The sequence below is a fragment of the Mobula hypostoma genome, chromosome 6 (genome assembly GCF_963921235.1).
Source record: "Mobula hypostoma chromosome 6, sMobHyp1.1, whole genome shotgun sequence".
NCBI lineage: Eukaryota > Metazoa > Chordata > Chondrichthyes > Myliobatiformes > Myliobatidae > Mobula > Mobula hypostoma.
Genome location: NC_086102.1, coordinates 65282239 through 65295504, shown reverse-complemented (window position 1 = coordinate 65295504; position 13266 = coordinate 65282239). Strand labels below are relative to the sequence as shown.

General features: G+C 41.4%; 1 protein-coding gene across 13 annotated transcripts in view; it reads left to right on the top strand.

Moving 5' to 3' along the window:
* dmd (dystrophin) overlaps window positions 1-13266 on the top strand; it is a 1998855-nt gene that overhangs the window by 1957002 nt on the left and 28587 nt on the right. For all 13 annotated transcript variants that reach the window (XM_063050913.1, XM_063050911.1, XM_063050907.1 and 10 more), the window contains 3 exons: window positions 8275-8433; window positions 9793-10036; window positions 10572-10695. In XM_063050913.1, coding sequence (XP_062906983.1) covers window positions 8275-8433; window positions 9793-10036; window positions 10572-10695 — 527 coding nt within the window. The remainder of the gene's footprint in view (window positions 1-8274; window positions 8434-9792; window positions 10037-10571; window positions 10696-13266) is intronic.

Here is a 13266-nt window from a genome sequence, read left to right as displayed (position 1 = left end):
GCAATTTGCCTATCGCCACAATAGGTCTGCAGCAGAGGCGATCTCGGTGACTCTTCACACAGCCTTAGATCACCTGGACAATATGGACATTGATATCAGGATGTTGTTCGTTGACTATAGCTCTGCGTTTAACACCACCATTCCTACAGTCCTGATCAATAAGCTACAGAACCTGGGCTTCTGCACCTCCCTCTGCAATTGGATCTTCGACTTGCTAACCGGAAGACCACAATCTTTGCGGATTGGTATTAATATTTCCTTCTTGCTGACGATCAACACCGGTGCACCTCATGGATGTGTACTTAGCCCACTGCTCTACTCTCTCTATATCCATGACTGAATGGCTAGGCATAGGTTAAATGCCATCTATAAATTTACTGATGCTACAACCATTGTTGGCAGAATCTCAGATGGAGCAAGCTATACAAGCTAGTTGAGTGGTGTCACAGCAACAGCCTTGGACTCAACATCAATAAGACCAAAGAGCTGATTGTGGACTTCAGAAAGGGTAGGATGAGGGAACATGAACTAATCTTCATACAGGGATCAGAAGTGGAGAGAGTGAGCAATTTCAAGTTTCTGGGTGTCAAGATCTCTGAGGATCTAACATATCGATGCAGTTATAAAGAAGGCAAGGCAGCAGCTATATTTCATTTGGAGTTTGAGGAGATTTGGTTTGTCACCTAAGACACTTGAAATCTTCTACAGATATACCATGGAGAGCATTTTGACAGGCTGCATCACTGTCTGGTATGGGGTGGGGGTGTCTACTGCGCAAGATGAACAGAAGCTACAGAAGGTTGTAAGATTAGTCAGCTCCATCTTGGGAACTAGTCTCCATTGCATCGAAGACATCTTCAAGGGGTGGTGCCTCAGAAAGGCGGCGCCCATCATTAAAGACCCCCATCATCCAGGATCTCACTGTTACCGTCAAGCAGGAAATACGGAAGGCACACACTCAGTGATTCAGGAACAGCTTTTCCCCCTCTGCCATCTGATTCCTAAATGGACATTGAACCCATGAACACTAACTCGCTTCTATTGTTTCTGTTTTTGCACTATTTTTAACTTTAATACACTTTTTTTACTGTAATTGATTTATATTTTCTATATTATCATTGTACAGCTGCCGCTAAGTTAACAAATTTCACGACATAAGCTGGTGGTACTAAACCTGATTGCGATTCTGAAGTCCACCAATTTACATGTCCTCTGCAGACTTAGTAATACATTGCCAACTGTTAACAGAGTCCAGACACAAAAACTCTTCCTTTAACTATTGATTAAGGTACAATGACTAGTCTGAACATTATGAGTTCTGAAAATTAATCTGAAATTAACTGCTGTTTTGTTTAATTGCTGCAGTTCCTCCAAGAAAATAATCCCTCTGATAGATACTGTTGGAGTGTTCTTTTAAACTCTTAGGTTTGTTCTTGAAAAGAACTTTTTCATACTTTTTATCAGTTGTGACTTCAGACTACCAGTATCTTTGTGAATGCTGTTAGGGTTTTGTAAACAAGTCCTGACATGAGATACAAGCTGAACAATTGCCCCTGACCTCATTCTACAGAGCATATAATTTTATGTTGTAGTTTTGAGGAGATCGGGAATCTGAAGACGCAGTGTATCATTATCACAGTCACATGGGGCCTGTTGAGGCCATCAGTGTTTAGACACACGAGAGAGACTGCAGATGCTAGAACCTGAAGCAACACAGAGTACTGGAGGCAGTCAGCAGTACAGGCAGCAACTGAGGAGGGAAATGGACAGCCAATGTTTCTTCTTGAAACCGTTCATCTGGACTGCTTCATTCCATGTAAAGGTACAGTACTCCATAGATCCTGCCTAACTAGCTGAGCTCCTCTAGTGCTTTGAATGTTCATACACACTGTCACTTCCACAGGCCTGTCCAGGCTTTGACCACCAGGGCCAGGTCACTTCATTTGCATAATGCGTGGCATACCCTTGATTATCATGTTACACAATTGGTGGCGGGCACAACATCAGCAGGTCAGGGGCAGGTGGTTTAATTTGAGTTGAGCCACGAATTTGAGAGGAGCACCGGAAGAACCAGGGAAGAGGGTGCGACTGGCCTTGACTCACTTCATGGGCAAGTAGAGGAAATTTGATAATGTATTCTTATGGCCTGGCATTTGGTGTCTGTCAACGTTGGAGTCTTCAGTCACATTATGAATATGCACCGTTTTTGCAACTTTTCTCAGATCATCAGTGAACTGCAATGAACTACTGCAGCTGCCTTGCTCTCTGGCCCCTCAGCGGCCAGCACATTCCAAATTCCAGGAGTCGTTAGCCACTCATCAAGGTCAGCTACTGTTCTTTAGGTGCAATTATAACATTGTTCAACCATAGCAGGCCATTCAATCCATCCAGAATACATTGACACCTCTTGCCACTGGAAGTACTGTCACGGCATTGTCTGTTTCTTGTTACATAAGTGATTTGTACTCCTTTCTTGCTGCCGATTACACACTGGTGTTCAGGGCAGCAATAAAGGTCTATACCTGGCCACTCAGATGTAGAAAGATTCTTCATTGCTCTTGCTGTAACAGTTTTATTTTATAAGTCAGGGTTGTTAGCCCTGAGATGAGCCCTTGAGCCTGGAGGACCGGTGAACCACTCTGTCTGGCCTCTGCCCTTTGACCTGTTTAGCATGACCCTGCCAAGAGCCAAAGCGTAAAGCCCTGACTCCAGCCAACATAGCTGTCTGGGCCTTTGAGGCACCAAAGCCTCCAAACCACAGCAAGGTTGTGATCCTCTTAAAGGACATGTACTCCACTAGCACATAATTTTGCAAAGCTCCATTTAATGTTCAAAAATTCATTCATCATCTTTACACTTCCTGCTGGAGTAATTACTTCAAGGTATAACCTGCTGAAGATCTTAGAAGTTCAGTAATCTTGTGCGATGAGGTAAAAAATGTTTTATTTTCACATAATACAAATGGAGAGGGAAAAAATAAAAAACGATGGTGAGACCTAGTTAAGAGATCCTAGTTGAAATTATTTAAAACCTTGAAATGGTGGTAGTTTTCTTTTTATGTCAGGTATGGGGAGCTTCATTTGCTAACAATGCAGTTTGAAATTAAATCTTGTGTTCTGAGCATTTTTGTGATCATTTATATCAGTAATGGAGAAAATTTGCACAGTGTGCAGTCTATTTTTAATATTCAGTTTAAGCCCCCTGTTCGTGCTCCAAGACTCTTTGTTACTTTATCCTGAATGTCTAATATTCATATTGTTCTCTTTGTTTTGATCACTACAGTGATTACTGGTGCTGTGTCTTCAAATTTCCATCCTTCACCCTTTCAGTATTCCTGAAACTTAGAATGTGGTTTGGTTACTGCAGTTAACAACCTTTCTCTGTCTGTGTACCAAAAACATTTCTCCAGTCAGGAGGGTGGCACTGATTTGCACATGGCTTGCTGCTGATACTTGTCCAGATCATTAGCTGGAAAATAGTAAAGTCCAAAATGCCACCGTCAGAATTCAGAATTTACATTAATTTGCAGTTGCAATTACACAAATGCTGCTAGAACAGCTGATTTGACATTTCAAGATTGGGGAGATTCATTAATGTTTTCCTTCATTTATACTTGAATGATGGTGCAGAGAGCCATTTAAAGTTAATCTTTAAATTTACAAATACACCTTTTTGTTTCGGACTTTAATTGCTCATGGGAATTCTATTAACAAATCTTCACCAGGCCAGAAGGGAGTACATGCAAGGCATTATACAAATGCAAGACATAAATACAAGATATTCTGCAGCTGCTGGAACTCTTGAACAACATGCACAAACTGCAAGAGCCATTGTTAATGTTGTAAGCTAAATTTTCCAGTAAGCAGTCTGCAATCATCACTAGCTTTACTCATCACTGCCTACCTAGTATGGATTTCCCTGAGAAGTAAAAACACAGCCATAAAGTATGCTCTCCCACAGTGTAAGTGTCGTCATGGAGGAAGCTATACAAGGTCCACCTACTAAATCAGGTTCTCACCCTGGGGTCTATGTCCCCTTGCTTAATGGTATTGGCATAAAAAAGGTTGGGATGCCCTGTACTATATGGTCAAGGAAACTTTAGCAAGTAGCAAGATCATAGCTTGGTCAAATTAGATGATAGCTGTAAAAATAAAGTCTGCCTGTTTCCAAATAGCACTGATGGTTCAAAACATTAAAAGATGATCAGATGATTAGAGATGTAACAAATAAAAATGCATAAAATTGATATTAAAATAAGACAAAGACTTTTTAAAAGAAGTAATTAACTGGACATCTTAACGTGGAAATGAGTGGATAGGCTGCTAAAGGTTCATGTGGTGCAAATGATTCCCCCGTGGGAATTATCTGAACATTATGCTCCCTTGCACCGTAATCTTGGTCTTGCCTTCATTGACATGGACAAATGCCAGCAGTTACTTGTAAAATTGTTGCTGTTTTTTTTCCCCTGCAAATCCAGCCATTAGCCTGAGAACTCATGAGCTATAAATGGGACTGATGGCGAACGTTATCACTTGGGTGTTTGTAACCTGCTGCCCCACACAGAAAGAGCTTCAGTAATTGGAGCTGCAGATTTGATTGCTCAGCCCGACAACTAGTTTTGTCGCAAACACGAGAAAATCTGCAGATGCTGGAAATTCAAGCAACACACACAAAATGCTGGTGGAACGCAGCAGGCCAGGCAGCACCTATAGGAAGAAGTACGGTCGATGTTTCGGGTCGAGACCCTTCGTCAGGACTAACAGAAAAAAGAAATAGTAAGAGATTTGAAAGGGGGAGGGGGAGATCCAAAATGATAGGAGAAGACAGGAGGGGGAGAGATGAAGCCAAGAGCTGGGAAGTTGATTGGCAAAAGGGATACAAGGCTGGAGAAGGGGGAAGAGTCATAGGACGGAGGGCTTGGAAGAAAGAAAGGGGGAGGGGAGCACCAGAGGAAGATGGAGAACAGGCAAGGAGATATTGTGAGAGAGAAAGAGGGGAAAAAAAGGAGAAAAAAATTAGGGATGGGGTATGAAGGGGAGGAGGGGCATTAACGGAAGTTAGAGAAATCAATGTTCATGCCATCAGGTTGGAGGCTACTCAGTTTTGTCAGTTATTTTGAAATATTGAGCGTTTTTTGCAATGTTAGCCCAAATGAGGCTTCAAGAGATTGCATAAAAACTGAGAGAAGTTGGGTTGGGGTTATTGTATGTAGCAGGACATCGCTACATTAGCACATCAAATTTTGCCATGCCCTTTGATTAATTCTGGCTCACATTGAAAAAAGGAGGGTATGCAGTGAAATCAGAAAATGCTGGAAGCACTGAGAGCAGGTCAGGCAGCATCTTTAGAAAGAGAAACAGAATTACCTTGCTAGTTAAAGACCCCGTATCGGAACCGTAAGGTTGGGTGAAGTTATGTGAATAAATACTGGAGCCTCTCTTTGTTCCAGTCTTGTGGCTAATTGGTATTCGTATTGCCATTTGATAGAACATGCAGCAATTCACAACTTGATGGCAAGTGCTGATCAAAACAATTCAGTTTCAATGCAGTTTTAAAATTTGACTGTTTTCTTGAGCTCTGTGTGTAAAAGTTGTACAGAATTTGAGCCACGCTCACTTGAATTGTGGAAGAGTATCAGCCAATATATTGCAATATTATTTTGCCTTTATGTCTGAATATGTCAATTTTATGGGTGGTTGTTCTCTTGCTGGTCGGTGTGAATGATTTACTGAATGTAATGCATAAAAATAACATAAGTTAACGAAAGTAACCCTGAGTCAATAGATATTACTTCATTCTTTCAGTGATTTGTCAACAGTAATGTTGACAAATAATATGTCAAATTAAGACATTTATACAATGACTTGAATATCATGAGAGATGTATGCCATCAGAATACCGTATTGCTCAGATGGTTAGGCTCTGTGTCTAAAAAGACTGAAAGTTTCTCACGTTTGTTACCACCTGCAGAGACTTCTATCGTATATGCTTTGGAATTTCACAGACCATCCTTAGGCACATGTAAAAAAAAAAATCCTGTAAAGCAAAGGTGCTTTCAAAAAATAAAATGGCAAGTTTCTAAATATCAAGAAAAACTATAAAGAGCAGTAAAAACTAATCAAATAAATATTTGGTGTGACTACCCTTTGTCTTTAGAACAGTAGGTTGTTCCGAGCGTCTTGAAGAATTTGCTGCAGTTCTTCTGCAGACTTCGACTGTTTCGCTTGCTTCTATCTCTCCAGGTAATACCAGACAGCCTTTGATGGTGAGATCAGGGCTCTGTTGAAGTCACATTATCTATTGCAGAACTCCTTGTTCTTCTTTTCATTGAAGATAATTCTTTATGACCTTGGCCATGTGTTTGGGGGTCATTGTCCTGCTGCAGAATGAAGTTGAGACCAATCAAATGCCTCTTTGATGTTATTGCATGATGGATAAGAATCTGCTTGTACTTCTCAGCATTGAGGATTCCATTAATTCTGACCAGATCACCAACTCCATTTGCGGAAATGCAGCCACAAACCTACATTGAATCTCCGCCGTGCTTCACTTTTGGCTGCAGACACTCATCCATGTAGCATTCTTCAGCTCTTTTACAAACTGCCTCCTATTTGAGCCAAAAGTTACAAATTTTGACTCATAAATCCAGTGCATTTGCTGCCGTTGTTCAGCACCCTCATATTTGTGTTTTTGTGCGTAGGAGAGTTTCTTGGCTTTGTTTCGGCTTTGGAGGAAAGGCTTTTTGGCAGCACCTCTTCCATTAAGACCACTTCTAACAGGACTTCTGTGGAGTATAGAGGGGTATACGTGGGTTCCAGTGGTTTCTGTGAGTTCAGAGCTGATAGCAGTCTTGGGCATTTTCCGATTTAGAAGGGACATCAGTTAGATGTATCTCTTGTCTGCTGCATCAAGTTTCCATGGCTGATTCTCAACCTCGCCTGTTTCTTTGTGCTTCTTCAGAAGAGCTTAAGCAGCACATCTTAAAATGTGTGACTGCCGCAAAATTTCTGCTTGAGAGAGACCCTGCTGATGCAGGATGACCACCTTGTGTTTTGTTGCTTTGGTCGCTCTTGTCATGGTGTAAAAATAAATGATTTGAAAATTAAACTGTCATACCAGCCACACCCTCACCTTTTATTTGATTGTACTTCGCCCAGTTTGATTCCTTCTACACCCACCTCTGTTCCAGTTATCAATTTCAATCATTCATCTTTTGTCTTTGATCATTAGCACCTGTTTGTTATCTTTGTTTAATCATGCACTGGGCTCTATACCTACAAAGTAATCAAGCTTTTATTTAATATGTTACCTTTTTAACAAAATATGAACACTTCTGTAACATCTAATTTTTTGGAAAACCTTTGGAAATCTTGAAATTTGCTCTTTTCTACTGACACATGAATGCAGAAGACAAAAATAAACATCTAAAACACAACTTTATTAAAAATATGGGGTGCCTAAGACATGCACAGCACTGTACACCTTGATATTTGACCTTGTTTGCATGTCTCAGGATTTTAACAGAATTGTACAAGGCCACTGTGATTCTCAATTTATCCATTCTCAGTTTTAAGGACGTGGAGCAGGAATTTTATTGCCAGTGGATCAGCTGCCCACTTTCATAAAGCTTATTTTGTTTTCTCAGCAAAGTACAAATCAAAAGGTGTGTATAAAGTTGGCATTTCTGGGCAATATAAATCAATGCTTCTCAAACTTGGTGCAGGTGAAAACTTGGCCTATGACACACCCAGCAGGTTAGAATTCATTGAACGTTCAAAGCTTAACTATGTGAAGTGTGACCTTTTATAGAATTCTCAGACTCTGCCTCATTTGTGTTCAAGTGTGGGTTTTGTGACTGGTTTCCCACTCACAAGTGATTAATCCACTCTGCACCATTGTCACTGAAAACCAGTTTGACTTTGGTCAAGTGTAGACTATTTTTTTTTCCTAACTGCAGTCTGAAACACTGCCTGGCACAAATGGATAAAGCAGAGATTGTAGAGGATGAGGAAGAACCACTGCTCTCCTTACCCAAAGGTCACACTCACATGCATCAGAAGTATTCAGATGGAGGTTGGGCAATTATATTTAAGGGACTGTCACAAAAAATATACAGTGAAGCTTTGTTTCCCATTTTGTTCCAAACTTTGAAGATGTTTCATCAGATTCTGCATCCCATCTTTAAAAATGTAACATGCATTTGGGGGGAGATTATCTGAAAGCAAGTGCTGTGTGAAAATGCTTTGATGTCTTTTGCTTTGCTTTGTATTGCAGAGATGATGAGCATCTGCTGATCCAACATTACTGCCAGAGTCTGAACCAGGAGTCACCACTGAGTCAGCCTCGGAGTCCTGCTCAAATCCTCATCTCCTTGGAGAGTGAAGAGAGGGGAGAGTTGGAAAGAATTCTAGCTGATCTGGAGGATGAAAACAGGTTAGAATACAGCAGAGAAGTACAATCCTTAGCCTAGACCTGGGGTTTCCAACCTTTTTTTATGTCAGGTTACATGACTTCTAGTTAACATTGCGTGCACCTGTAAAATTTGCCGAACTCTTTAACAGCTGGAAGCACTAAGCTTCAGGCATCTCCTCCTTTGCTGTGGGTAGTGATTCTAAGTTGATGTCTTGCTCTAAGATTATCACTTGCTTCTTCGAGATCCTCATGGATAGTTGTCTGGGGTGCACGTGAGTGGAAATATGCAGATTCAGGTGTAGTCCTGTATTTTTCTGGGCTGTTACTTGCTGAAATATTTAAACACAGCTGTTCTCCAAGAACTAGCACAGTGCACAGCAAAGTGATGTAGAAGTCTAACTGGATGTGATGGTTAATTTCTCTGTAGTTCCTTCATTTATTCAAAATAATACAGGCTTCATTATGCATGTTTTACATACTTGCAGAAAGCATCAGCAGAAGCCTGGCATGAAAGAAAAGGGGCTGTAATAAACTGGCCTTGGAGGATGCATAAGATGACCCTGTCCGGCTAAAAATATGCCACACATTTCCATTGCTGCATTCAGATCTACCCGTCTCCCATTAATTACAGTTTTGAAATCTGTGTACATCATAATTCTCCCACTTGCCCATTTTGACTGCTTGCTTGTCTTGCAAGATATTCTTTTTTTTTTACATGCTGATCAAAAAAAAAATGGTTCCTTTACTAAAACTGGAAATGGCTATGAATGACAAACACTGTACTTTCAGGGCAGACTAAAGCATAGCGCAGTTGAAGTTGGACTTACCCAGAGAGTTGTTTCGTTATCACAACTGTCAGCTTTGAGTCTCGGCTAATGGTTGAACATTAGCCCACCAATGCTTCACAAATATTAGCATGATCAGCACCTCTTTTGAGCTGTGTAATTATTAGGTTCACTTTATGTTCACAGTTGGTGAAGCATGCTTAGGTTTAATGGGATACAGAAAGAACCAATTACTGGGAGTACTACTGGGCAGAAATTTTCTTCCAGCATTAGCCCTTTCCATTACTAACGCAGAAAGGAAATGGTCCTCCGCAAACCTAAGTTAGTTAATATACTTCCCGATTTCACTTCAGAACCCAAAATCTGATCAGCTTTATTGAAGTGTTTGTTTTATGTGAGGAGACTACCGTCTGAGCCAGGTTAAAATATTCCATCATTTTTTAAATAATGCACTGTATATTAGGTTAAACTGAATAACCAAATAACTATTATTTTTAAAAAAGATACTTGGAATTCTTAATACATACAGGCATCAAATCTATTTTTATTTTGTAAACTCCCCTCAGTTTGAGATTTGCACTCTTTGCCTTTTCAGAAACCTTCAGTCTGAGTATGAGAGGCTGAAGCAGCAGCACGATCACAAGGGCTTGTCTCCTTTGCCATCCCCTCCCGAGATGATGCCCATTTCACCACAGAGTCCCAGAGATGCCGAACTGATCGCTGAAGCCAAGCTGCTTCGTCAGCACAAAGGTCGCCTTGAGGCTAGGATGCAGATCCTGGAAGATCACAACAAGCAGCTGGAATCCCAGCTCCACAGACTGAGGCAGCTGCTGGAGCAGGTAAGGGAACCAGTGCCAGGACTTGTAGAACCTGTCAGTCAACAGCAAAAAAAATACTGACTGAGCTTTCTGCACCTTGCTGTTTCCTTATTGTCATTTTCCTTTCTATTACTTATTTCCAGTAGCATGAGAACGTGTCCAACAAAACGATAAATAATGTACATCGAGACCTGTGACAAAACTTTCAGTTTTAAGTGATTCTGCTTCAAACTTTTTTTTCCCAGTGAAAGCAGTTTGTGTCCTGCATAGGATGACTTTCAGTCACTATTGTAAACCAAAGCTGTTGTATTAATTAACAATGATAAGGATGTATGATGAGGTTATGTCTCCCAGCTCCCCTTTCTAATTGCTGTGTAGAGCAGTCTGGTTTCACTGTCCTGAGCAAACTGCTTTATAATCCCTTCAACAGATTGCACCTGATTTCACAAAGGTCCCAAAGGTCACCCAGAAGGTTCAGAAAGTCATGTCGGTTATTATTTTCCCCTCCAGCTCACAGAGTAATGAGTTGTGACTTGTTTTCCCTTCTTGTGTTCAGCCACAGGCAGAAGTCAGAGTCAATGGTACTACAGTCTCCTCCCCTTCTACTTCCTCGCAAAGATCAGACAGCAGCCAGCCAGTGCTACTGCATGGAGTTGGCAGTCAGACTTCAGGAATAGTGGGTAAGAAACAATCACAGCAACACTGATGACAGGATGAAAATGGGATGCTGTAGATACAAAAGGTGCATTTTTAGTCTCCTGTAAGCACTTTACAGTTTTTAAGTATAGGAAAAATAACAGGCAAAAAAAGACAACAATGAAAGGAGCTGTTGTTGCTTGAATATTGCTATTTTGAATTCTTGTTCATTTCAATATATAAGTGGGAGTTTGTACTTTCTTTTTGTTGTCCTTTTATCTGTAAGCTAATTTAAATCTTGCCTCTGTAGACATGGCTTTTAAAAAGGATAATGACTCCAGCAAGGAAAGCACACTAGCCAAGTCCAGTCACATTCAGGTTGAGAGTTTTCAACTTCCTATTTTGTCTACTTTTTCATTGAGAAAGGATGTTTATTTTTGCGAGAACTTGGCATTCACCAAATAAAGGCCCAAAGGTACCCTGTAGTCACATGCACAGAGATAGACAATGGATGTGTGATTTTAATTGGGGACAGAGAGCATAACCAATTTTGGAGCTGAGCAGCAAACACCTCTGTGGGTGACATTGAAGAATACAGGTAACTAAAGTGAAGTATTGAGATCAAGTTCATTATCGCTACATGTGATCTCACACCACTGAGTTGCATATAAGTGATGATGGTGAGGGTAGTCATCAGACTGCGAGACCACAAAGGAACATTATGCAAGCGATGTGCATGACACTGTTTTTGTTACTTTGGGCCAACTCCTGTTAGGTCCCAAACACCCCGCGTTCCTTTTCCTACTGTCACAGCTTTGGTCAAGGACGAAGCAAAATCGTGATACAACATCAGGGGTTGCTCATGATGCTGGAAAACCGGAATATCTTTGGATGGGGTTGTGTTGATGGTGACAGTGAAGTTAGAATGGAAGGTTAATGGTGGGAGAGAGAGAGAGAGGAGCTTGTAGTCAGAGATGGGGAAAAACTATGGCCATATGCTTTGATGGTCTGGTGAAAGAAACTGGAGATGCCATTTTAGAGAAATAGATTTCTGACGACCAAAGGAACTGGGTGGAGCAGCCTGTTCTCATTGAAGGCTGTGGAGCCAATTAAATTTAGCTGATTTTGCTTAAAGACTGTTTTGGGGGAAAAAAAACTATCCCAAAGGAAATGACTGACTAGATCTTCCAGCCTTTTGCAGTTGATGCAGTAACCTTGTCACAGTTTTCTATGGTGCTCTGGAGAAAGTGACACTTTGAGTGATTGGTCAGTCACTGGAGAGTTAGAACAGGAGAAAGATCCTTGGGATGTTTTGGCTGAAAGTTGGCACAACATCAGTTTGTCAAAATGTATAATCTGTTACCTTATTTGGATAAAAGTGAACTTTCATCAACTTGGGCTGTATTAAAGGCACTTTGCAGTTGAAAGTGCAGCATAATAGGTACATGGAGCTTAGAAAAATAAGGCTCTGGATAACCCTAGGTAATTTCTAAAGTAGTACATATTCTGCACAGCATTGTGGGCTGAAGGGCCTGTATTGTGCTGTAGGTTTTCTATGTTTCTATGTAATTTTGATGTTTTCAAATGTCTCTCTGAGAATTTGGAGGCTGCTTGCAAGGAATCAAGAATAGTTCTATTCTCAACAACAAATAGTGGATAAGGAAACATGCATTATATTTTTGTCCCTTAAGATTTCCGTTAAGTATACCAGTTACAGTCAGGCATACTTTTGCACATAACAATATCAGAAAGCACTCAGCAAATCCTACAGCATCAGAGAGGAACAACAGTTGCATTTTGAACCAAAGACCATTTGTTGGAACTGGATAAGTGAGCAGACAACTGACAACTGCATTGGTGCTGTCTTCTGCACCCATGCTGAGCTCGGTGACTTTGTCAGCTTTGCCTCCAACATCCACCCTGCCCTCAATTTACTTGGTCCATTTCTGACATCTCCCTTCCCTTTCTCAATCTTTCTGTCTCTAGCTACCTGGCCTATACCTCCTCCAGTCCCATTACTTGTAAAAATACTAACCCCTTCACTCAATTCCTCTATGTACAGCATGTAATTCTCCGTAACTTCCGCCACCTCCAACAGGATCCCATCACCAGGCACATCTTTCTCATCACCCCCCCCACCCTTCTGCTTTCTGCAGGGATCGCTCCCACACGACTTCCTTGTCCATTCTTCCCTCCCCACTGATCTCCCTCCTGGCGCTTACCCTTCCAAGTGGAACAAGTGCCACATGTGCCCCTACACCTCCTCCCTCACTACCACGGGGCCTGAAACAGTCCTTCCAGGTGAGGCAGCACTTCACCTGTGAGTCTGTTGGAGTCATCTACTGTATCCGGTGCTCCCAGTGTAGTCTATGGACGCCTCTACTGCCACGATGAGGCAACACTCAGGTTGGAGGAGCACCAACACCTTGTGTTTCATCTTGGCATCTTGGTAACCTCCATGAACATGATGGCATGCACATCGATTTCTCGAACTTCTGATAATTGCACCCCTTCCCCCCCCCCACCTTCACCGTCCTGTCTCTCACCTTTTCCTTACCTGCCCGTCACCCCCTTCTGGTGCTCCTCCTTCCCTTTCTTTCATGGTCTTCCATCCT